General features: G+C 37.1%; 1 protein-coding gene and 1 non-coding gene across 3 annotated transcripts in view; both read right to left on the bottom strand.

Annotated features, from left to right (window-relative positions):
* The window catches only part of LOC105498991 (ankyrin repeat domain-containing protein 18B-like), a 71,779-nt gene that overhangs the window by 25,649 nt on the left and 20,846 nt on the right, over positions 1–25,284 (bottom strand). For both annotated transcript variants that reach the window (XM_071077486.1, XM_071077485.1), the window contains exons 4-11: positions 21,415–21,521; positions 20,493–20,630; positions 17,325–17,392; positions 14,034–14,168; positions 13,015–13,068; positions 11,001–11,071; positions 5,898–6,248; positions 4,193–4,342 (exon numbers count right to left, since the gene is read on the bottom strand). In XM_071077486.1, the coding sequence (XP_070933587.1) occupies positions 4,193–4,342; positions 5,898–6,248; positions 11,001–11,071; positions 13,015–13,068; positions 14,034–14,168; positions 17,325–17,392; positions 20,493–20,630; positions 21,415–21,521 (1,074 nt within the window). The remainder of the gene's footprint in view (positions 1–4,192; positions 4,343–5,897; positions 6,249–11,000; positions 11,072–13,014; positions 13,069–14,033; positions 14,169–17,324; positions 17,393–20,492; positions 20,631–21,414; positions 21,522–25,284) is intronic.
* LOC112423016 (U6 spliceosomal RNA) lies at positions 18,512–18,614 on the bottom strand. The gene has a single exon (XR_003013464.1). It is a non-coding gene; the product is annotated as a U6 spliceosomal RNA (small nuclear RNA).

The raw sequence follows: 25,284 nt of genomic DNA on the forward strand, positions 1-25,284 counted from the left end.
CTCCCGGGTTCAAGCGATTATCCTTCTCAGCCTCCCGAGCAGTTGGGATTACAGATGCCCACCACCTTGCCCAGCTAATTGTTTGTAGTTTTAGTAGAGATGGGGTTTCATGATGTTGGCCAGGCTGGCCTTGAACTCCTGACCTCATGATCCGCCCACCTCGGCCACCCAAAGTGCTGGGATTACAGGCATGAGCCACGACGCCCGGCTGCTACTCCTCTTTTTACACTTTCTCAGAACTCCTAAAATCTCAAAATGTTAACCCAGATTCCCTAATATACATTTCCAGCTCTGACCTTTTTACTGAGGCCTCTTCCCTTCTAGCACACATATTGTAGACAATGTTGCCAACCACACACTCATACATTGCTACTCGGTGCAGATTAGTTTAGTAGATAGTGAATCTTGTCTATTTTATGTTGATTCTTATTGATGTTACTTTGAGTATAGTGTTATTTTCTAATCTTGAAGGGGAACTGTCTTACCCTTAGGATATTGACCAGTATACTCTTTTCTTTTCTCTTTTTCTTTCCTTTCCTTTCTTTCTTTCATCTCTTTCTTTTCTTCTCCCTTCCTTCCTTCCTTCCCTCCCTCCCTCCCTCTTTCTCTCTCTCTCTCTCTCCTTTCTGTCTTTCTTTCTTTTCTTTCTGTTTTTTGGACCAGGGTACTTTGTCCTTTTTTTCTTTTTCTTTTTTTTTGAGATGGAGTCACACTCTGTCATCCAGGCTGGGGGGCAGTGGTGCCACCTCTGCTCACTACAACTTCCACCTCCTGGGTTCAAGTGATTCTCCTGCCTCAGCCTCCCAAGTAGCTGGGACTACAGTTGCACACCACCACGCCCAGCTAATTTTTGTATTTTTTAGTAGAGACAGGGTTTCACCATGTTGGCCAGGCTGTTCTTGTACTTCTGACCTCAGGTAACCCACCCACCTCAGCCTCCCAAAGTGTTGGGATTACAGGCGTCAGCCATGGTGCCCAGCCCTTTTTTTCTTTTATAATGAAAACCTTCCCATGAGAATCAGATTATCAATTGTTTGCCTTTGCTTTCTTTTAAAGAATGTCCTTTTCCATAGAGATAGGGCATGATGAACATCTTGTTCTAAAGTTTCTTTTGGGGGACACTCAACTATATCATTGGGAAGCTCCAGTCAAGTACAGATCTCCCTTCTTCCTAATTGAGATTCTTCATCTCAAAATGGTGTCCACCAAATGTCTTATCCAGGTAGTCTCTTGCTTAGGAACTCATGAAATAAGCACCTTCAGGAGAAGTTAGAGGCTATTGATTGAGATGGTTTAAAGCTGTCCCTTATTATATGTTTTACTCCCAAGGCAGACATCAAGTGGCTAATAATTCTATGCCTGATGTCTAACTCAATTCTGTGGGAATCTATACAAAATATTTTATTTATGAGACAGAGTCTCGCTCTGTTACCCAGGCTGGAGTGCAGTGGCTTGATCACTGCTCACTGCAGCTTTGATATTCCAAGCTCAAGCGACCCTCCCACCACAGCCTCCCAATGTAGCTGGCATTACAGGCATGCACCACCATGCCTCAGTTAACTGTTAAATTTTTTTTTTTTTTGTAGAGACAGGGTCTCACTTATGTTGCTCTGGCTGGTCTCCAATTCCTGGGCTCAAGCACTGTTCTTGCCTCAGCCTCCCAAAGTGCTAGAATTACTGGCATTAACCACCTCACCAACCAGGTGTTCCATGGAATGGTTTGAGAGGCAGTTCTACACAGAAGCCAGAAGGCCTGGGTCTGAATCCCAGCTCTACCAGATACTAGCTGTGTGACCTTGAGCAAATTAATTTTCTGTGTCTCTGGTTCTTTATCTATGAAATGGAGAGAATAATACACCTACTTCACTGGGATGTTGGGAAGATTAAACCGGGGACTGACATGAAGCACTTAGAAGAGTACATGGTGCATGGTGAGCTACAGATAAGATTTGCTTAGAAGCACTTAGAAGAGTCCATGTACATAGTGAGCTACAGATAATATTTGCTATTAGCATGGTAATTTTTACTTTTTTATATCTTGACAATTGTACACGTTAGGCAGGTGGCATTCCAACGGGAGTGGTCTCCTAGAGCTGCACTGAATCATTCTTCACACCACTGAAAGCGGCAGCAAATGGGGAGTGCATAATTTATAGCTTACTTTTCTCTCCATATGACTCAGTGGGCAACAGTCATGTACGTAGTACAATGTAAACAGCACCTCCTGGATGGAGTAATCCATAACCGACATGACCAGCAGAGACAGGCTGAGCCACGGAGCTGAAAACCCTGGACTCCATTGCTAAATCAAGGCTTCTGAATCAATTCCCTCCCAGAAGCTGTTGCTGTGGCACTGCTTTCACGAGTACTCTGCTGAGCGCTCGGATTAAGGGGCTGTGCTTTCATCGACAAGCTGCACCCAGAACTGTTCAGCTGACAAACTGGCAACCATCCAGAAATACAGTTTTGGCTAAATAGTGAAGGAAGGCAAATTTAGATTCTTTTTTCATACTGAGAAAAACATGAGCATTTGATTGAACAATTCTCCTCTATTAGACTAATTGGTTTTAATTTCATATTTAATTGCTAAAAATACACTTAGAATAAAAGACTTACTGTGTTAATGTCTCAAAGAAGAAATCATTGGTATGGTATATTTTGTTCTATGCTAAAAGTTGCCAAGCTAAAATATTTTCAATTTATACAAGGATAGGTGACATGCATGTCAGATATTATTTTCCCTTTAAGCAAATTTATGACGAGACAAAATTATCTTCCATTAAAAATAAAAGCCATGTCAAATTAAGGGCTAAGTTATTCTGCAGACTGGGCAACGGATGCTGAGATATAAGGTCAGTGAGAGTCAGAACAGCCAGAGAAAGATTCCTGAAGAGGAAATTGCCTGCCAGGTCTGAATGAATGAGGCTAGATGAGCAGGAACTGAGAAGGCAGGAAGGACAGCATGGGTAAAACTGGGGCTGACATCTGCCCAATTAACGCTAGGATAAAGTCCAATGGCAGAGAAATAAAAACATACATCCATACAATAACCTGTAAATGAATGTTCACAACAGCTGTTTTCATAATAGCCAAAAAGTGGAAACAACCTAAAGGTCCATCAGCTGACGAATGAATGGAAAACTGGTGTAGCCATGAAATAGACTATTATTAGAAAATAAGAAGGAAGAAACTACTGATACGTGATACAACATGGATAAAATTCTGAAAACATTCTGCTAAGTGAAAACAGCCAGTCAGAAAGGACTTCATATTGTATGACTCTGTGTATATAAAATATGCAGACCATACACATCTATGGAGACAAAACGGGATGGTGGTTGCCTACAACTGGGGTAGGTGGAGAGACATGGAGAGTGGTTGCAGTCACGGCTAAGAGATGTGGGGTTGCTTTTCAGAGTGGTGAAAATGTTCTAGCATTGATTGTGCTGATGATTACACAATGCTGTGAATATACTAACAGACACTGAGTCGTACATTTTAAATGGTTGAACTGTCTGACATGTGAATTATCTCTCAGTGAAACTGTTTTTAAAATCCCATGGTAGGATCAAGAAAATTTTCTCAGCTCTCTATTTTGGATGTACATACTCTATCAGATCTGAGTATTTCTATGCCATTACAGTATATTTTAAATGAAATGAAGATGAAGGCAATGCCTAACTTTTCAAGTAGTTTGTGAATTAATCTAAAACGTGTGCATTTCAAAGAACAGTATGATGACCTTTCTGTACAAGTTAACCTAGAATCCATGAAATGAATAGGCACAGCTTCTGTGTCCATTCACAAAAGTGAAGAAATGAGACAACTTTCTGGAACATTCCTTTAAACATTCTCCTCTGACTTAATCTGGCTTGCCTCACCAAGGCAATAAGGAAATTATCTAAAAATACTGTTTAACAGGAAAAAAAGTCAATTTTCTGTGAGGAATATTGTATCATTCTCAACTTTCCCAAGAGTAAATATTGTAAGAGAAAACATATGCAACTATTTTTCAAAATGGTAGAACAAGAGCCAGAGTTGAAGAAATAAGTACGCTATAAAGATAATAAAATGGTGATAATTATAATGAAAATATACAACCAGGTGGTCCACTGAAATTAGTATCCTAAAAGACTTTATATTATCCAACCAGCTACAGATTAATGGTCTACATGTTAAATTCCACACATACTTGACTTCCTACTTGAAATAATTTCTTCTTTGAAGCCCGTGTCTCATCCAAATTAATGTGACAACGTGATGTACCTTCCAGTGGAGAATCTGACATAGGAAATTTTTTAAGGTGATTGGCCAGTTCTTCTTGAAGTTGTCTCACAATCACCTAATAAAATATTTTTGTTACTAATTTTATAAAGTGTCTTATTATTAAATTATGTTAATATTTAACTCTAGCATACACACTTTGAAAATTATTACCACACACACAGATTCACTTTCTTTTCCTCATATGTACACATTCTTCTTTATTACTGAATTCAGTGAGGGGCACAGAAGGTGTTATCTTCCTGCCAAATCATTCTCTTACATGACAGATGGATTCAGCCCGCTATTCATTCACCTTAGACCCTCAACTCAACCTGAGTTCCTCACATATTCAGTTGCCTGTTGAAATCCTTCCAACAGATTCCTATCTCAGAATAAAATTAAATTTCCAACGGCCTTCAAGGCGCTAGGTAACATGGCCTCTAACTCCCTCCCTACATCTGTGTCCCGTACTCACTTCCATCCCACTCTCCGTTAACTCTGCCACCCCTCATTAGTCTGAAAATGGGGATTCAATGTCAAACTCATAAATCACAGACAGTTACAAGTATCTTTGTACTGGAAAGAGTTATGTCCAAATGATAGTCATTGAGACTTAAAATGACTTAAAATTATGAGCTAATTATTCATAAAAATATTGACAGTAAATTATAAATACCTACCAGTGGGAACATTACATCAAAATTTTTTTGGCTAAAATTTACCACGTTTATTCCAAATTGTGATTTTATAGCAAGTAGATGTCTTTAAAATTCTAAGTGGTCAGAAAAATGCATAATGTGAGACTGACCTATTTTCAGACTTAAGTCACATTGGTACGAATCAAAACAAAGTTATAACAACTAAAATACATAAAAGAGAGAGCCACTGAAGGAAAAGCATCACAAGACACAGCAACACACTTCAGTTCATCTGGGAAATCTAGAATTAAATGTCAAAGCAGCTCACTTAATTGAATCTTAATTTCAAAATACATATTTCAGGTACAAGCATTTCCATTTACCTGCTTCATTATGGTCTTAAAATGTGGCAACAAAAAGACATTAAATTTATTATTTCTGCAGTATAAGACTATATACCTTATCAACATTGCTCTGTATCTACTAAAATTTCATAGGTGACATGATGTCTTTACTCAAAGTTAAGCATCTCTCAGCTCTATTTTTTATTTTTTGGAAACAAAGTATGTAAGTATGTTTCCAAGCTGATACAGTAAACACATTTTTTTGGTTTTTTATTAAAACAGTTTTGTTGAAATATGATTTATAGAATTTATCTATTTTAACAAGCAGTTCAAAGATTTTTAGTAACTTTACTGTGTCGTGCAACCATCTCTACAATACAACTTTAGAACATTTTCATCACTGCAGGACAATCCCTCATGCCCATTAGCAGTCACCACCCATTTCCAGCCCCAGGCCTACACAAACATTAATCTTCTTTCTGTTCCTATACATGTATTTCCTGGATGATTAATACAAATGGAATTATACAGTATAGTAAACACATTTTCATCTATTTATTTTTATATTTAACTAGGTTAAACATATAGCCAGAATGAAATGTTTAAATTTTCTTTCCAGAAGGTTAAACATAGTTTTTTTCATACTTACTTCTTCTGCTGCTTCTTTCTCATACTGAAACAGTTTTTCTTTCAAATAATTATATTCATTCATTAATTCCTTATTTTTTTCTTCTAGAAGAAGATCTTCCTTTCCATTATCAAGACAGTCTTCTTGGATATTAATGACTGTCTCTTCATTATTGCCTTCCTTATAAGCATCCTTTAGTTGTTGTTCAAGCAAGAGATTTTCAAGTTCTTGTTGACGTATTCTCTCCTCTAAAGAGTTCTGCTTTCCAATGGAATGACTCTCTTTAGCTTCCTCACTTGGATGCATCTGCTTCATTTCCTTTATTTGATGCTGTGCTTGCTTTAGATAGCTTTTTTGATAACTTTGAGAATCCTAAATAAAACAAAACAAACTTTTAACTAGTATTCAATAAAATAACATATCAGGGTTATTTCTGAAGTGAGAGAACAACCTGTACATTCATGCAATTAAAAGTTGCTGTAAGTGGATATCCAACTGGAGAAAAAGTTGAAGCAAAACCTTGAACCTTAGAGAACATACATTTCAAAAAGTTCAAAAGTTTATTTGAAGTCAATGGATCCATAAAAGTAAACACACACACACGCGCGCACACACACTCTCTCTCTCTCTCTCTCTCGAGAATTTTTAAGAATATCAGAATTGGAAAAGCCTTTCTCTGAATTACAACAAACTCAAAGCATAAAGTTAAATGCTAAAAAATTTGACTGAATTAAAATCTTGGAAAAAGAAAATTGTATTTATACTCTGATATCTAACCCAGACACCACCCCATAGTAAGAGCTTTACCTCTACATCTATTTGGACAGATAAAATCTCTCAAAGTTTTGAAAGTTCTGTTTCCCTGATCATATTGTATTGTGATTTGACTAAACATTTTTTAGTCAGTTGTAAGAATTACATTTACTAAATCATAAATCTAGACATTGTACTAAGCACTTCTACACACATACATTGATGAACTTATTCAGTTATCACAATCCTTAAAAAAGAGAGGTTAAAAATATAAGCAAGCTGCAGGATTTTCCTCAGGGCTTCTGATTCTACTTCTAGTTCTCCATCAGATCACAGTTACTTCTGTGGTGTAAATATATCAACATAAAAACAGAGAAACAAAAAGACACAGGCATAAAATGTGTCTTCTGTCTTTGTCACCTGGATTCTCCATGAAATAGCCAGATTGAGAGGATGTGACATGTGGGGCCTCAGAAACAGAAAAGAAGCTTTCCCTTTTCTGCACTAAGCTATTCTTTTCCCCACTGCTTGTTCTCCTTATTTTTTCATTTGGATCCTGGGATACCAAAAAAGTGAAGGTGCTCACTGAAATGAGGAACCAAAGTTTGTCACAACACAAGGAGCCGAGTGAAACTGCTGAGTTGCTAGTGCAGAATCCTGGAAAATGAGATGTTCCTCAAATTTACATTCAATTACCACAAAAGTTTATAGCTGGAAGATATGCAGTATAGTTGTCCACTCTAGCCCCATTACCTACTTGATAAGGGAAGTAAAACCAAGAAATAGTAAGTAACTCACCCAAAGCTCCTAAGGTGGCATTACCTAGCATTTCATGGCACCAAAAGGGAAGATACAATTATATATTGCTGAATTACATAAATTATCATATAAATACATCAAATTCATCAAATAAATTAAAAGTGTGACTTTGGCAAATCAATTTAATGGCTCAGAGGGTGGTGGGAGGCCTCATCTGCTTTTACTTTGAAAGAAGAAAATCTCTAGATTTTTGTCTATCTTTAGAACACAATATACAGAACTCAGCTTTCTACTCTAGAGCCAAATGCTAAATTTTTGGCTGAGAAGTTATGCTACTTATATGATAAAATCATACATGTCAAAACCTACCATATTTTATTTTATTCTATTTTATTTTTATCTACCATATTTTATTAAACAACATCACGTAAAAGTCTCTGACTCAACAGAAACATTGGAGAGTGGTGATTTTTCTAAATATGTGGAAGTGTATGTATTTGTTTCCAAAAATATTTAAAGTGGCCATGATGGAATTATAAGTTTAAACAGTTTGAGTCAAACAGATAAACCTGCATGCATAAAAGCACATTAAACAGACTTCTTTGGCTGGTAATATTTGCTGCAAATCTCAAGGTCAGCTACATTTTCATGTCTCTTCTCAGTCACTGCTTCCCTCCTATTGTATTACCATTTTATCATTTAAATAAATGTAATTCATCTTTAAATGAATATAGAAAAAAGAATCTAGACATTATTTCTTTAGCAATTTTCCTTATGCTTATCTGGTTCAGATCACATGGTATATCGCTAAATAATTTTCCCAGCCCATATGCCACTTGGAAGACTCATAGTGAGACTTAGGTTGATGAATGATCAAAGATTATGAGAATGTTTTCCAGAACTGTCATTTAGATAGCAGGACTAATCTACTTTGACACGTAATTACACATTTAGATAACCCCACTGTAACCATACACATGAGATTTTCTTGAGTAGAAAACCAGAATGAATCAGATAACTTATAATAAGAGAAGCAGCAAGGGAACCTCTTTCTTTTTATAGTTGAACTTTTTTCTTCAAAGCCAGGACCTCTACTTGTAACAAGCCCACCTCATTCTTAAGCCTTTGCATATCTTGCTGTAAGTCTTCTTCTAGATATGCTTTTGATGTTCTGTCACTATGTGGTGGAGAATAACTCAGATTTTCTAATTCGGGTTTCATGCTTTTATAGATATTAGCAGTGGGACTGTCACATGTGGGTCCCTGAAACACACTTGCCAGTCATCTTCTAAGCTTTAGAAGAGCTTCTAAGTTCCATATGGCTTGTGGAACAAGCGCTGTATTGGTTTTCGGTTTTTGTAAGTGTCTGTAACAGCAGAAATACTGTGGCTTTCTATCTGCATCACATGCTTCAATTCTTTGGAGTGAGCAAACCACAAATCAAAAAGACTTTTTGGATTTCTAGACTGAGGCCAATGCCTAATGTCTAATTTCCAATCTGTGGTATTTTGGGTTATATTTTCTTGTCATTTGCATATCAAACTCTTGGTCTTCTTTCATTTCAATCATAACTACTGGGTTCCTTAATTTTTCAACTTCTGTATCATTACAACAATTCTCTTTCTTCTTCATCTCTGTGAGAAACAGGCTACATGTCTGGTTTGTTACAATTTTTACAGTCTGATTTATTTTCATTTGAATAAAGCTTAGAAGACGACTGGCAAGTGTGTTTGAGGGACCCAGAGTATAAATGCAACGAAAAGACCTGAGTGAGATGGGCTTGTTCCGTTCAGGCAATGCCTGGAATACTACAGAGTTAGACACTCCAGGTGCATCTGCTTCCTCACCATCAGGGATATGATTCATGAGATTACGGGGCACTCCCTTTAAGTTTGTCCCTCTTTAGGTTTACAATGTAAGAGCTCTTCCTCAGGACAAACAGTAATTTTGGATTTTTCAAAACTTTCACCAATCTTCAGTTGAACTTTTTTGTAATGATTTTTTTTTTTTTTTTTTTTGAGATGGACTTTCACTCTTGTTGCCCAGGCTGGAGTGCAATGGCATGATCTTAGCTCACCACAGCCTCTGCCGCCCAGGTTCAAGAGATTCTCCTGCCTCAGTCTATCGAGTAGCTGGGATTACAGGCATGCGCCACCACACCTGGCTAATTTTGTATTTTTAGTAGAGACGGGGTTTCTCCATGTTGGTCAGGCTAGTCTCGAACTCCCGACCTCAGGTGATCTGCCCGCTTCAGCCTCCCAAAGTGCTGGGATTACAGGTGTGAGCCACCACATCTAGCATTGTAATGAATTTTAAAAGAAGTCCTGAATATACAGATATATCCTCTTTATTACAATTCTTACTCGGTTCTGGTGCTTGAGACATTTTTTTGCAAGTGCAAAAGTGGAAAATTAATTTGCTTCTTTTGTTTCTCAGATGTCTTTTCTGACAGGGTGCATGTTTTAAAATTAACTTTATTCTAAATTAAGTATGAACAAAGAAAAAATAGAAAATAATTAAAATTGAACTGTGAAACATAATCTATGTTTTACTACCTCTAAATTACTGGATTATAACTAAGAAATAAAAATAATTTGCCTTGGCTTAATATAGGAGAAAAAAGTGACCAAGGAAGCCTAACTCTTTCTGTTTGTTTGGAGTAAACTTAATTCATTATGAATTAAATCTGCCAGAAATGGGTTCACAGATGATACACAGTATTCTAAAGGCTTTCTGTCTTGGAATGATTTTTACCTCAGCATACCCTAAATAGTGAACCCCTACAGTGAATTCATATTTCTGAGGATTAACTAAAGAGTAGGCAATTGCTAAAATATTAGAAGTCAAAATGAACACCAATCAGAAAGAGAAGAAAATTTTTAGATTCTACTCCAATGCTATACCGTAATATGATAGTGTTATCTAGAAGGTTATCTGCTTATATCCAGGTCTAATACATTCTAAGCTCCACTGGTGACAATGGGTTAAAAAATTTTTAAAGCGTTTTCTATGTATGTTAAAACAAGAAAGTTATTGTTTGTACCCTGACACCAAAGTCCCTTTCTGGAAGGCATCATTCTCTCAATAGGCAGTTGGGTTAATTTTATGACCCCATCCTCTCCCTGAACATAGACACCAAAGGCAACCAGAAACCAAAAAACAGATGAAGTCTTTAACCTCAGCACTGGTGACCAGCAACATAAAACTGCAAAGTTCGAACCACTGGGAACCACTCCTTTAACATGAGGTGAACTCAGGGGCTGTCACTGTCCAATTATTCATAATTTCTCTTGCTTAGTAAGTAATACAGCTCCATTTCTGATGTTACCTTCTTTATCATGAAGAAGGTTATAAAAATGAAAGAGCAAAGAGAGTTCTGGAAATTTCTGGCCTCAATTCCAAAGGTACAGATAGCTATGAGTTACTACAGATGGTAAGAATATTTCAAATTTTATAACTGGCTAAAATGTTTTAAAATTCAATATGAAATTATGCTCTGTTGGATTCTAAAAGGATAGTCTAAAAGGTCACTTCATTTGGACTATGCCATGGTATTAAAGAAAAACAAGCAGACAAACCAATATTAAACCAGAAATTTAAATTGTTATATACCTGTGGCTGTTTATTTTCACTTCTTTCAAGTCTTTCTTGCTTTTCCTCTGAAATGACTTTTAAGTTGTGTTCTGCTGACAAATCCATATGTTTAGTGAAAATGAATGACTTAGAACAGTTAACTTAAAAAATTGATACAAAATAACATATACTTTGCTTTCTATATTGAGAGTTTAAATGAAGCTTTATGTTTACTGGAATATTTACATTTTTAAGAAACACTTCTAATTATCTGAAACTTTAACAACCCACTTGGGGAGACACTAGATATCAGCAGGTTCAAGCCACGCAAAAGTCTCAGTGTCAGCCACAAATTATTCCACCTTAACATAAGTAAATAAAAGTGCTGGAAACAAAACAAAATTTAAAAATACAGTGAAAACATATTAAGTTACACTTTACTATTCTCTACTTCATAATAGTATCTGTTTAACAGCATGCTAAGCGAGTTGTTATTTACTAATAATTTGCAAAATTTTTGTTACCGTTATACCTTTATAGTGTACACCCTGTTTTTTACATCTGAAATATTTCCTTCTACTATTCTGACAAATTTATTGTTGTGTTTTCAGACTCAGAATGTAGGCTGGGCACAGTAGCTCACACCTGTTATCCCAGCACTTTGGAAGGCCCAGGTGGGATAACTGCTTAAAGCAAGGAGTTTAAGACCAGCCTGGAGACCATAGTGAAATCCTGACTCTATAGAAAATTTGCCAGACATGGTGGTGTGTGCCTGTAGTACCAGCTATTCAAGAATTTGAGGCAAGAGGATCCCTTAAGCCCAGGAGCTTCAGTTTGCAGTGAGTCTCGATCATGCCATTGCAGTCCACCCTGGGTGACAGATTAAGAACTTGTTTCCAAAAACAGAAAAAGAAAAAAGGCTCAAAATGCTATGTGAAGTCCTCCTTGAATCTGGCTTTCTCCACATACACAGGCTCTCCTTCCTTGGGGCTCCCTTAGTACTTTGTCCATTTTTCTAGTGTCACTTCACCATCTGAACTGCACATCATGTCTTTGCATGTCTATCCCCTTTGTTGCCAGACTGTAGCAGTCATCTTTGTATAAACAGTCTTTATTTTACTAAATATTTATTGAGTTCCTGCTAAGTGGTAGGCACTGGGGTTTAAAGAATGAGAATAAAAGCTGTCAGGAATGGCTTTTGGAGAAAACATGCCTGGACTGAGACTTAGACAGTGAGGTTCACCAGATTAAAAGAGGCAGAGGGCAGGAAAGATAGTACATGCCAGGCAGTGGCAAGAGAGGGAGAGAAGCCTCCCAGACTGTATGTATTTGTCTACATGAGAGGGACGGTGACGGGGGCATCACCAGCAGCTCAGTAATGCCAGAAAAAGAGGCAGACAGAGAAAGGGCTGCAGATGGAGATTTGGGCAGAAGCCAGTTTCTGAAAAGCCTTATATAAACCAACTATTACTGTTGTTTCTTAAATTTTTTTAAAAAGCAAAACAAATTAGAAAAGCATAATTCCAAGAAAAAGACCAACATTTTATTTTATTGTATCTTATTTTACTTGATTTTTTATCAGAGATGGGGTCTCACTCTGCCCCTCAGGCTATAGTATAATGTTGTTATCATAGCTAACTGCAGGCTCAAACTCCTCGGCTCAAGTAATTGTCCTGCTTCAGCTTCCCAAGTAGCTGAGATCACAGGGGCAGAACACCACACCCAGCTACAGATTTTTAAAAAATAGACACGGGGTCTGGCAATGTTGCCCAGGCTGCTGGACCTCCTAGCCTCAAGGGATGCTTCTATCTCAGCCTCCAACACTGCCAAGATCACAGGCAGGAGCCACCATCCCTGGCAACACCAATATTTTCAAATGAATAAACTGGAGCTCCACCGTTTTATTTTATAATGGATGGGTGAAAACCTTGTAATAGACTCATGGACTCCATGGATTTGTGACAAGGAAACTACAGCATTAACTACGGCTGAAGCTTCCCTTGTCTCCCCGTCTCTTCACATGGTTAAGAGCAGAGACACTCAAGTGTCTTACCTTTTGCAACTTCTTTTCCTTTTTTCAAATTTGCAGGCTTCACAGCTGCTGTTTCTGCCAAACATGCAAGCTTGTTAGCTATTCCTTCTAGAAAACATCATCCCTCTGCCTCCTTACCTGGCAAAGTTTCACTCACTCTGCATGCTTCCCCTAAATCCTACCCATTTTTTTAGAAGCTTGCAGTCATCACCACAAATTTAAAACTGCATGGCATCTAATGAACATAATAAATTTCCAGTAAATAATAACTATATGCTCCCAGGTGACAACTATCCTCCATCTACCCTCTACAAAATGGGTCAGCACACTGCAGACCACAGGCCAAATCCTGCCTACCATAAGTTTTTTCTCAGTAAAGTTTTATGAGAGTACAGTCATGCCTATTCACTGACATGCTGCCTATGACTGCTTTCACACTACAATGGCAGGGTTGAGTAGCTACGACAGAGATCACATGGCCTTCAGCTGCTTAAATCGTTCTTGAAAAAGACAGAGAGAGAGAGAGGGAGAGAAAGAGAGAGAGAGAGAGACCCCATGGCCTAAAATATTTCCTATTTGGCCCTTTACAGAAAAAGCTTCCCAATCCCTGATTTACACCCTGAACAGAATGCCCTAATTCTCAAATCGAATCTAACGCCTCCCCTGCTCACAATTTTCCAATGAATTTCTAGAGCAAACACTGCTGGCTCCCTAACCAAGAGCAGTTCCTTGTTGTTTCTTGCTGGAGAATCACAAATTTGGATATTTCTTATCCCAATACCCCTCCCCAGCTTCAAAAGGTAAGCGATTATTCAAAGCTAATCACATAACCACATTTGCTTTCCCAGTGCCTGGTTTAGGAATGAACATGTGGTGTGACCCAGCCAATAAAGTATTACAAAAAGGGCTGAGCACGGTGGCTCATGCCTGTAACCCCAGCACTTTGGGAGGCCGAGGCGGGCAGAACACGAGATCAAGAGACCGAGACCATCCTGGCCAACATGGTGAAACCCAGTCTCTACTAAAAATACAAAACTTACCTGGGCATGGTCGCACATGCCTGTTGTCCCAGCTCCTGGGGAGGTTGAGGCAGGAGAATTGCTTGAACCCGGGAGGCAGAGGCTGCAGTGAGCCGAGATCGTGCCACTGGACTCCAGACTGGTGACAGAGCGAGACTACATTCCCGAAAAAAAAAAAATTACAAAAAGTCCCCTGCAAGCTTCTGAGTTTTTTCTCAATTTAAAAGACACATGTGAAGAAAAGCAGCCCTTCCAGCCTTTAGATACTGTCTTGTGAGAACATGATGTTTGGAGCTGTTGCTAAGTAGCCAACCATGAAAGGAGACATGAACAAGACACTGTCAACAGCATAGCTGAAAGAGGAACAAGTGGGATCCAATAATATCACCGGACAACCAAAACAAGCCTGGTTCTTATGGTTTGGCCACTGTTATGTCCTCTAGTATCTGCAGCCAAAAGCATTCTACCTCAGAAGTTTCCCCTGGCCTACAGGATAAGATCTACTCAGTTCTATACTATTAAAAGTCTTTTACTGGACTTGTTTCTAGACACAGGTAAACCAACAACAAAGTCTCTCCTAAGCCTGCCTTCACTGACACATACTAAACACGATAAATACGTAATAAATAATAACTGTAAGCTATTTTCACCTCATTAACAAGCACTCCATATATATTTTTTTGCACTAGTAAATTTGAGCTGCTCATAAACTCTACAAAGTTCACTCAAGTGTCCTATCTTTTGAACTTGCTCCTTGTGTTTTAAAACTTTCATTCCTCGTGGCTGCTGCTTCTGTCAAACATGCAAGCTTGTTAGATACTCCTTCTGCCAAGCATCATCCCTCTGCCTCCTTACCTGGCAAAGTTCCACCCACTCTGCATGCTTACCCTAAATCCTACCCACATTTTAGAAGCTTGCATTCATTACCACAAATGTAAATGTGCCTGGAACATACTGAACATGATACATATGTAATAAATAATAACTATAAGCTCCCAGGTGACATTGGACACACAGTAAGCACTATTTAAGGTGGTAAATAAATAACAGTGGTAATAACAATCTCCTAACTGTATTTTTTAAATGTATTTTGTAACATTGGAAAAATGCTTAGTCTATAAAAGATAAATGATAGTTATTTTTTAAGTGGATAAGTATATGAATGAATTAAAATATTTTAAAAATTCTGTTGAAAAAACACAAAAATTAACTAGTTATCTATATTCTATTATGAGCACCTTAAAGACAAAAACTATGTCAATTCCATCTTTGTCTCCTGCAATTTGCCAAACCTAACTTATAGAAGTGGTTTGATAAACATGTATGAAATTAACAGTGTCTTTATACAGTTCAGATTGTACAATGCATTAGGTGTTATATTTGTGTTATTGTGAACCATTTTTATAATTTTATTATAATTTTTTAAGCCTAGAGTTTGGCTATTGGAATATTTATTATGATCATCCCTTGCCTAATGGTTAACAGAGTATCTAATCTTTTCTTTTTTTTGAGATAGAATCTTGCTCTGTCACCCAGGCTGGAGTGCAGTGGCACATTCTCGGCTCACTGCAATCTCCACCTCCTGGGTTCAAGCAATTCTCCTGCCTCAGCCTTCTGAGTAGTTGGGATAACAGGTGCCCACCCCCATGCCTGGCTAATTTTTGTACTTTTAGTAGAGATAGGGTTTCACCATGTTGGCCAGGCTGGTCTCAAACTCCTGACCTCAAGTGATCTGCCTTCCTTGGCCTCCCATGTGCTGGGATTACATGCATGAGCCACCACGCCCAGCCTGGTAACAGATTATCTTGTCCCAACAAAATTACTATTATTATAATTATCCAGCATATAAAAAAACACAGCTTGTTCTAAGAAGTGAATATATCTCATGAGGTTCCAACTTATGGTGAATAAATTAAAAGTAGACCTTGTTTGTATAAGAATATGTAACATAACTTCTGCTTCTCGGGAAGGGATTACTTTTCTGTCTTCTGCATTCAGTAGGTATCTTCAGAAATAACCTCCTATTTGTATGGGTGCACAATGGCTCAGTTTTATGGTTCTTATTGCCATTTGTTTATGGTATCAGAAAGGGATTGTTGAATTCCCAGTTCTAAAGACAGTTACTTTCTTAGTGACACAGATTCCTGTGTAACGCAGTTGACCCTGAACAACAAGAGTTTGAACTGCAGGGGTCCACTTATATGCAGATTTTTCTTCAGCCTCTGCAACCAAGAGACAGCAAAACCAACCATTTTCTTCCTCCTCAGCCTAATTAACCTGAAGATGATGAAGATGAAGACCTTTGGGAGGATTCACTTATGTTTATGAATAGTAAGTATATTTTTCTTTTCTATGATTTTCTTTATAACAGCTTCATTTCTCTTGCTTACTTTATTCTAAAAGCATAGTATATAACAATGCAACACATACCAATTATGTGTTCATCAACTGTTTATGTTATCAGTAAAGTTTCCAGTCAACAGTAGTCTACTAGTAATTAAGTTTGGAAGGAGTCCAAGTTATACTCAGATTTTCAGCTGAACATGGATCAGAGTCCCTAACCCCCACAACATTCAAGAATCAACTGTAATTAACATTTATTTACTATATATAAACCATTTACTATAAAAATTAAATAGAAGATCCATTTGCATAACAAGTCCAATTTGTAACAATGTAATTATAGAGGAAATCGCAACATATTAACTTAAAAATCTAATTTCTTACTTATATTAATACAAAAATATAATGTAGAATTTTAGGGATCATAGGTAAGTAAATGAATTTTTTTCAGACAATACTGTTTGAGATTGAGAATTAGCTAGAACTAACTTTTTAAATAACTCAATTCTAAACTAAAGAAATTAAATTTAAAAAATTATTATATATATAAATGTATATATTTTAAACTGCTCTTTTATGATTAAAAATATGTAATGTTTTTTTTTTTGTTTTCTTTGGAGATACAGCCTTGCTCTTTCATCCAGGCTGGAGTGCAGTGGTGCAATCTCAGCTCACTGCAACCTCAATTTCCCGGGTTCAAGTGATTCTCCTGCCTCAGCCTCCCAAGTAGCTCAGATTACAGGTGCCCGCCACCACGCCCAGCTAATTTTTGTATTTTTAGTAGAGATGGGGTTTCACAATGTTAGCCAGGCTGGTCTCAAAATCCTGACCTCAGGTGATCCACCCGCCTTGACTCCCCAAACTGCTGGGATTGCAGGTGTGAGCCACCATGCCTGGCCTGTAATTTTGCTTTCTGAAAATCAGTAAGATCACCAAGAGACATGAGAAATTTACTATCAGAAGTCTTACCTTGATTGTCATTTCGAAGATGATTTTTAAGCATCTTATTTTTATGTTCCAAAATTTGTTGTTGAATGCTATGCATAATAAATGTAACAAAATTAGTATTTTAATAGTGATATGAAAAATAATTACCAAACATATTAAATTCTTAAAGCATTTCAGACAATATCAGAGCTAATATCAGAACTCTAATGTCCAATACACTTTAACATTTTAAGCTCTATAAACTTGTTAAGCTTCTAATTAAAGAAGAAAAACAGAAAGTACACATAAACTGAGAAAAGCATAGCTCAGTAAATTAATTTTAGTTAGCTTAACAGCCTGGAAACTGCCCTGCACTCAGAGTAAGTCCTCGCTCTGTAACCAATAGGTATTTCGTTTTCAGACCAGTTGCTTCTCTTAGGCTCCATGGTTTCTTCTAAAAAACAAAGATTTTAATACTTGACTTCACTAGGTTGTTAGGAGGATGTAATGAGATAACATGTTTAAATGTTCAGAGAAATAAAGCAATGGAAAATTTTATTCTTGAGCTGCATTGCTGGAACAATTTTGGAATCTCAAATAAAACCTGATGGGTGTTTTTTCATAGGTTCTAATATTTAAATGTCATAGTTTTCAGAAAATGTTATTAAGTGCTAATTTTGCTTATTGGTTCTATTCATTGTGGCTTGTAGTTCACAGCATTTTAGCTAGTTCATAACTTGTAACTAAATTTATATATAAATATATTATTATCTCATTAAAACATATAACCTAATTGTCCCCTATTACTGAGCTCATCAATCACACCAAGGGCAGAAAACTAATAGATGTCAAAACCTGGCTGGGACAACTAACATTCCTTCCCTCCCTCCTCAAACTCAGAGTCAGCAGGTCTGTGTTAGAGGCTGCATCTTCTGGGTCCTCTCCGACTGACATACAAGACAAAGCCTTGCTTGTATTGTTTTTCAGTTCCATGAAAGAGATGCAAGTTGATGTTTCCTCATTTTCAAGTCATGTACTAACAACATATTTGCATGTAACATCCCATATGCCACTCAGCTGTGTTCTCATTTCACAGATCACCTTACATGAATACTTCTATAATGTTCATAATAACAATTTCCATATCAGGTGTCTCCTGTTTTGGTTTGACTCATATTGTTTCCTTGAAGCTAGTTAACAAATAGTCAAATGACCTTCTGGGGACTGTGCAACATGTGGAATGCTTTCTGAATTTGTGTGCCATCCTTAGGCAGCAGGCATGCTTATCTGTTCTGTATTGATCCAATTTTAGAATATGTGCTGCTGAAGCAAGTATAAAGCCCTGTTTTATATATGGATATTCAAGAGTCATGGATGAGGCTTAGCTCTGTTAAATCCAAATTACCTACTTTAGATACAGAGAATTCTATTGAATGACTTCCTGTGAGGTAGAATTTTAAAATATTTTAAAAACTTGAGGTAGAGAGGCGAGTAGCCTGAGAGATTTTCATTATTATGGAAACACATTATTTGTGGGGCCAACTGCAAGTTGGTGCCCCCGATTCTATTGAAGGATAATGTGGAGCCTTTTACTTTCTAACAATAGCTGCTACACAGGACAGAAAAAAGCCTCAAGGTACAGATGTGACAACAAAAGGCAAAGGGACCTCGGCTCTCTTCCTGCAACATTATTTGAACATCCCTAACTGTTGAGTACAATCCAACTAATATTTGCTAGAGAAAAGATGGACATTGGTCTCAAAGGATAACATGCCATGAAGGTATAGGCTAAGCCTAGTCAGGAGGTGGGCTACAAGTAAGGTTTTTAGTATTAGTTAGAATGTCAATTTACTCACTGTGTGTGTGGGTAAAGCCAGGAGGACTTGCTGTCAGAGCAGGGTGCCGAGAACAATGGCTGAGCCTATGTACATGAACTAAAAAACACTGTAGCTGTGGGCCGGGCACGGTGGCTCATGCCTGTAATCCCAGCACTTTGGGAGGCCAAGGCGGGTGGATTATGAGGTCAGGAGATCGAGACCATCCTGGCTAGCATGGTGAAACACCATCTCTACTAAAAATACAAAAAAAATTAGCCAGGCTTGGTGGCAGGTGCCTGTAGTCCCAGTTACTCAGGAGGCTGAGGCAGGAGAATGGCGTGAACCCAGGATGGGGAGCTTGCAGTGAGCCGAGATCACAACTCTGCTCTCCAGCCTGGGTGACTGAGCAAGACTCTGTCTCAAAACAAAAAACAAAAAACAAAAAACAAAACCCACTGTAGCCTAGCTAAGAGGTGGGCTACAGATAAGGTTTTTAGTGTTGGGGGAAGTTCAGTTTATTCACTATGTGTGTGGGTAAAGCCAGGAGGCCTCACTGCCAGAGCAGGGTGCTGGGAACAATGGCTGAGCCTATCTATGTACATGAACTAAAAAAGCACTGTAGCTGTGGACACTGTGTATGAGTCACCATGAAGAGAGAGGGATCTGAATCGGTAAGGGCATACTGGTGGCAAAAGTCAATCATTACCAGATTGCAGGACCAGTTACAATGGCAGCAATACAGCAAGTGAATCAATGGAAACAACAGAATGACTAGAACAGCCTTTCCCCCTCTTCTTCTGACTTGTAAAGCAAGATTGTCTTCCTTGGACTTAGGGAACCCCTTAGCTTTCTGAAAAATTCAAAGCAGGAAGGCATAGGAGATAGCCCCAGGGGATAATACAAGATTCTCTGCTAAACTGGACATTTCAAGACCCAATAACTAATTAGAAAAGTCAGTCCAGGCATGGTGGCTAGCAGTTTGTGAGGCCGAGGCAGAAGAATCACTTGAGCTCGGGAAGATCGGCAACATAGTCAGACCTTGTTCCAAAAAAAATAAATAAATAAATAAAAATAAAATAAAAAAATTAAAAAAGGAAAAGACGTGACATTATTTATATCTCACATATAAGGAGTATACTCGGAATAAAATAAACAACACTGAGATCCCTAGGAATAAAGGTCTTTAAAAGTCCTGAAAGAATCGTGCACTCATTGCTACTTCTAACTAGTCTAGCTTTCTGTTTGATTTCTGGCTAAAAAGTGGACTAACTAGTGGCCATTCCAAACTACCTCAACCAAACTATGAACTGTCACCTAATGTATAAGATGCAATATTTGTAATTATTTTAAGCCTTAATTTAGTGTTAACCAGTCTTTTCATATAAGCACGTACCTCCTCAAATCACAACAAACAGCATAATCCTCGGCAGTTTGGCCAAACATGTCTTGAGAAAAGATATTTACATTTTGTTGAAGGAGGAGGCTGACGATACTTGACGAGTTATGCTGCACAGCAAGCATGAGGGCTGTTCTAATATAAAGAAATAACAGCACTCAAGAACTTTAATAAAGATATTTAATTAGCAAATTGGATACACTTTACCAATTTCATATCTTGCCTGTCAGGATAGACATAATAACCATTTACATGTACTAGCTTATGTGTATAAGCATCTTGGGTGCTCAAGTGTTCATCTTGGTAAATTACCACCAAGGCTAAAAGGCAGGGACAACAAGGAAGCTTCTTGTCCCATTGAGGTATGATATAATACAAGTTACTAATTTATAGTCCTTTGATGGCCAAGAAACTGTGCTGAGGTCACTTATCTAAAGTAGGGAAAGATTTAGATGAAGATTTCCCCATTGCTTTTCTAGTCTGATATATTGTAATTCAAAGTCAGCTAGGGATCAAACATGTAAGAGCTATCTGCAGGCTGAAAACAACAGCAACAACAACAACAACAACAACAACAATAATGGTAGTAGTTGTAAACTGAAAGTTAAAGTTACACTTTATAAAATTAATAAAATACAAAACCCCTTTAGCTAATATAAGATTACAGAACTAAAAACATCAGATTACAAATAACAGTCTACAAGAGAAGATGAATCCTACTACATTGTCTTTTTTTATGTTGCTCAGTCCAAATAACTGCTTTTCTACCTAACTAATTATTTACTATACGCCAATAATTATAAGCTAAACTTATTAACATTTCTGACTTGCGTGACTGTTACCACTCTAGAACACTCAGGTTTTTAGGAAATAAACAAACAAACAAAAAAACAAGCAAAAAACCCCAAAACGATTGCACCTTCTGTAATTGTCAACGGCATGTATATTTGCCTGGTTCTTCAATAAAAATTCCACCATTTGCTGTCTCCTAGAATTTATAGCAAACAAAAGTGGAGTGTTTCCTTCCTGTAAGAAAGCAAAAACAACTTATATTTCACAAAATTATGTATATCTCAACTGAACTAAAAATCTTCTATAAGATGCTATGAACTTAAACATGCAATAAAGAAAGTAAACGCAAAGCAGTCCTTTCCTTTTCACTCCTCTGTGATTTCCCACACACTGCCTTGCAAACACCTCTCCTCTGCCTCCCCAGGCTAACTTCAGTCACCTCTAAAACTCACTTTATTTACCAGCCCCCAAAACCCTTGCTTCTATCTCAGCATTTAGCACAGTACATTGTAATTATTTCATTGTTTCCCACTGAAACCAAGAGCTTCTTGAGGGCAAGGGCTGTATCTTTTTTCTCTATAACCCTAAAACCTAAGATATAGTAACAAATACTTTAAGTTTTTAAAATAAATTAATGATCTAAATTATTATCTCTAGAGCAGTATTTCTTAAGCTATATTCTAAAGAATATTTGTTTTACCAGAAGAACTGTACCCTAACAAAAAGATTCCATGATCATCTGCATTTGAGAAGTATTACAAAACTGTATTATATGGCCAACAATCTAGAAATCCCTTGAACTTTGCCTAATCTCAACTTGACAATATTTTTTATGGCAAACATTAACATTTTAGGAACTAAAATTGCAGGGATACAGTTGCCAGAGCTTCCCAATACAATTGGAGATTTCCTCTGGGTGGCACAAACTTGCTTGACTTAGTTCTATCAATGGTGTCAGGATGCCAATATCAGGCACTCCTCATCCAAAGGGATCACCAAGGAAATGAGCTCTGAATTAAGAGAGATTGCCTTCAAATGCACTTATTTTCCTTATCATTAAATAGTCCATGGGATTTTTCCTAATACAAGAGGATAAATTTTTATCTTAACTATTAGAAAGCTCAGTATGTTCTATGTAAGAAAGACCAGTTAAAACTTTTTGAAAATAAATATTAAAAAGCAAAGGTCAGTAAGAAATTCTATTCTCAATTATAATGATAATCCTGGGATGCTAATGCAACTTTACTTTTTAAATCCATTTGTATTGGTTTCCATTTAAATTGCTATTTAACTTTTTTTTTTTTTTACTTTAGGCAAAATATAAGTCAGAAATAAAAATACAATGGCTTATCAATAAAAGTTCTAATACTGATGTATAGGGCTTATTTCGAGCATAATAAAAGCCAATAAGTCACTTGCATTTTTAAGGGACATTGCTGAGAAGAAAGATATAATGTCTGCAATATTTATAATCTATCCACTTCTCAGCAGGAATGACCTAAAAAGGCTTCTAGGCATTCTCATGAGCAGATGACTATTTGTGGTATATATATTTAAAAAGAGTTAAAAAAAACTTCTGAATTCTAAAATTCAAGTCTATAATTGAGGGATTTATATAAACTATAGACTATATATTATGAACCAATATATGCTGTTTTGAAAACCTCGAAATCGTTATGGAAATATACTATAAAAAAGGAATTGTAAACTCAAATACTTATAAAGATGAAGGAATTACCTAAGTAAGTGAAGTACTCAGGTGGGCACAGTAGGAAACTGGAGAATATGTGCCTCCTACACAGGACAACGTCTGCACAGCAGACCAAGCAGTGATGCGGTTCAGGGGACACCAGATTTGATTCTTAAGCCCGAGGTCCATATTTCTGCATGAGTCTACTAAATTTAACATGTTGACTCAATTTAAAAAGGCAAAGAAAAAATCTGTGTGCCACATTTAGACTCTAGCCCTTGTGTTTTTATATTTGCTATGAATGTGTTACTAAATGATTGTGTATAAACCAAGTATTTGCAAGTGGAACGTTTTCTTTCTCTAGTATCATATGTTTAATTAAAAAACTCAGGCCCTGACATATACATAATAAAAATTGCTGTTAAGACTCATAATACCCACCTCAAGAATTTTCCCAACATTTATTCATTTTTCAATCTATGTGTATATCATTTTCCCAGATTGCTAACCAAATAGATAATTAGTTCATAGGACTGCGAAAACTGAATTATTAAAAGAATTCCTATTGTATTCTCACTGACTTCAAGGATTTCAGTGTTTAAAACTGACATCCTGATTATGCCAAAGCTCTATAAGCTTAACAGACACACTGAGATAGTCCCTAACACAACTTCAACTGAAAAAAAAAAAGGGTTCAGGATTTGCTACTAACCTAATTGAGAAAATCTCACTTGTAATGAACATTTGTTGACACATAATCACTAGAATGGTGACAGAGGAACATGAAATTGTGAAAGGGTCAGCCTCTACTTATTGAAAGATTACCCACAAGCAAATTGCTGAAGACTCTCTGAATGGCAGTGAATGATTCATGGTGGGAAGGAAAGAGTGTTATTCTGTAAGCTGAGAGCTGTTGCCAATGATATTTCCTTTCACTTCCCAGTCACAAACGTAGAGAAAGACAGATAAGTCAGGCTAATGTTATTGGAAAGGAGACCTTTGAAGAAAGTAGCACCTATCAAATGCCAACTCTTTTAGAGATTTCTTATGTCTTTGAGATACGGGAATTTATATACTGCACTTATCTATTCTTTGCTTCTTAATCAGGAGTGTATTTGAACGCTGAGGTATTTTTTTTTTCTCTTGCTGTTCTAAGAGACAAGAGTCTTACTATGTTTCTCAGGCTGAACTCAAACTCCTAAACTCAAGCAATCTTCCCACGTCAGCCCCCTGAGTAGCTGGGACTACTGGAACATGCCACCGTGCATAGCTTCAGACAAATATTTTTAACTGTACATGTTCAGAACTTATTATATCTATTACATCAAAATCCTCAGGGGGAAAGCCTACACAGGTAGACTTTTAACAAAATTTCCCCAGGTCACTGTAATGCACAATTCTAGCTGAGAATTACTGCAGCAGACAATCACTTCAATTTCATCTCTCACCCACATGGCCAGTATCCTTTATCAGGTTGGGATGTGGCCAGAAAGAGAAGAGTACGAGATAGTTATTTATGAAAACTACAGTTAATTTTCCTGGGTGTGGGTATAACAGGGACAAGTAAACTCAGAATCCCAGTTGATTTTACTATTTATAAGCTCCTTATCTCCCACCTTCCCACCAAGACATTCTAGATTTAAAAGGAGAGTTTAGACTCTTATCTAAGTGGCTGTTTTTGCCAGGATGGGTAATAAGTTAGTTACTAACTTGTTCCACCCTTTGCTGAAGTGTTTCTCACTTCATCACCATCTACTCACTGCCAATCTGGTTTCCTCAGAGTCCTCTAAGAGTTAATCTTCATGCAAGTTTCAATCTCTCTTTTTACCAAACCAAAAATGATTACCCCAAAGCTGAAGAGCATGTTGTCTCAATACATAAACTGGAAAAACAACAAAATAAAAAACAAAACCTCTTCTTGGCATTTTCCCTCATTACCTAATTTCCAAGTAACCTGCATGTTTTCGATTACTCTCCTTTCCCCTTCTAATTTTTCCCTCCTAAACCTTGCCAATGAAAGATACATCAAGTTTTTTTTTTTTGTTTGTTTGTTTTTTTTTAGAAAACTGTTAGCAGCAGCAAGACTTCCATTTATTGTAAGTTGCTTTAGTTTTGAGTTTTAAGATAAGGCCTCTTTCCAGAGTAATTTTTTTCCTGTGATTTTTTAATACTAATTAGAAAACAAATACACCTCGGGTAGGAAACAAATACTTGAAGAGAAGTTTTACCTTAACAAATTCATAAATATTTCCCATAAGTGCATTAAAATAGCTGTGCCCTCTAATGCTTCTTTAAAAGTATCAATAT

The sequence above is a fragment of the Macaca nemestrina genome, chromosome 14 (genome assembly GCF_043159975.1).
Source record: "Macaca nemestrina isolate mMacNem1 chromosome 14, mMacNem.hap1, whole genome shotgun sequence".
Classification (NCBI taxonomy): domain Eukaryota; kingdom Metazoa; phylum Chordata; class Mammalia; order Primates; family Cercopithecidae; genus Macaca; species Macaca nemestrina.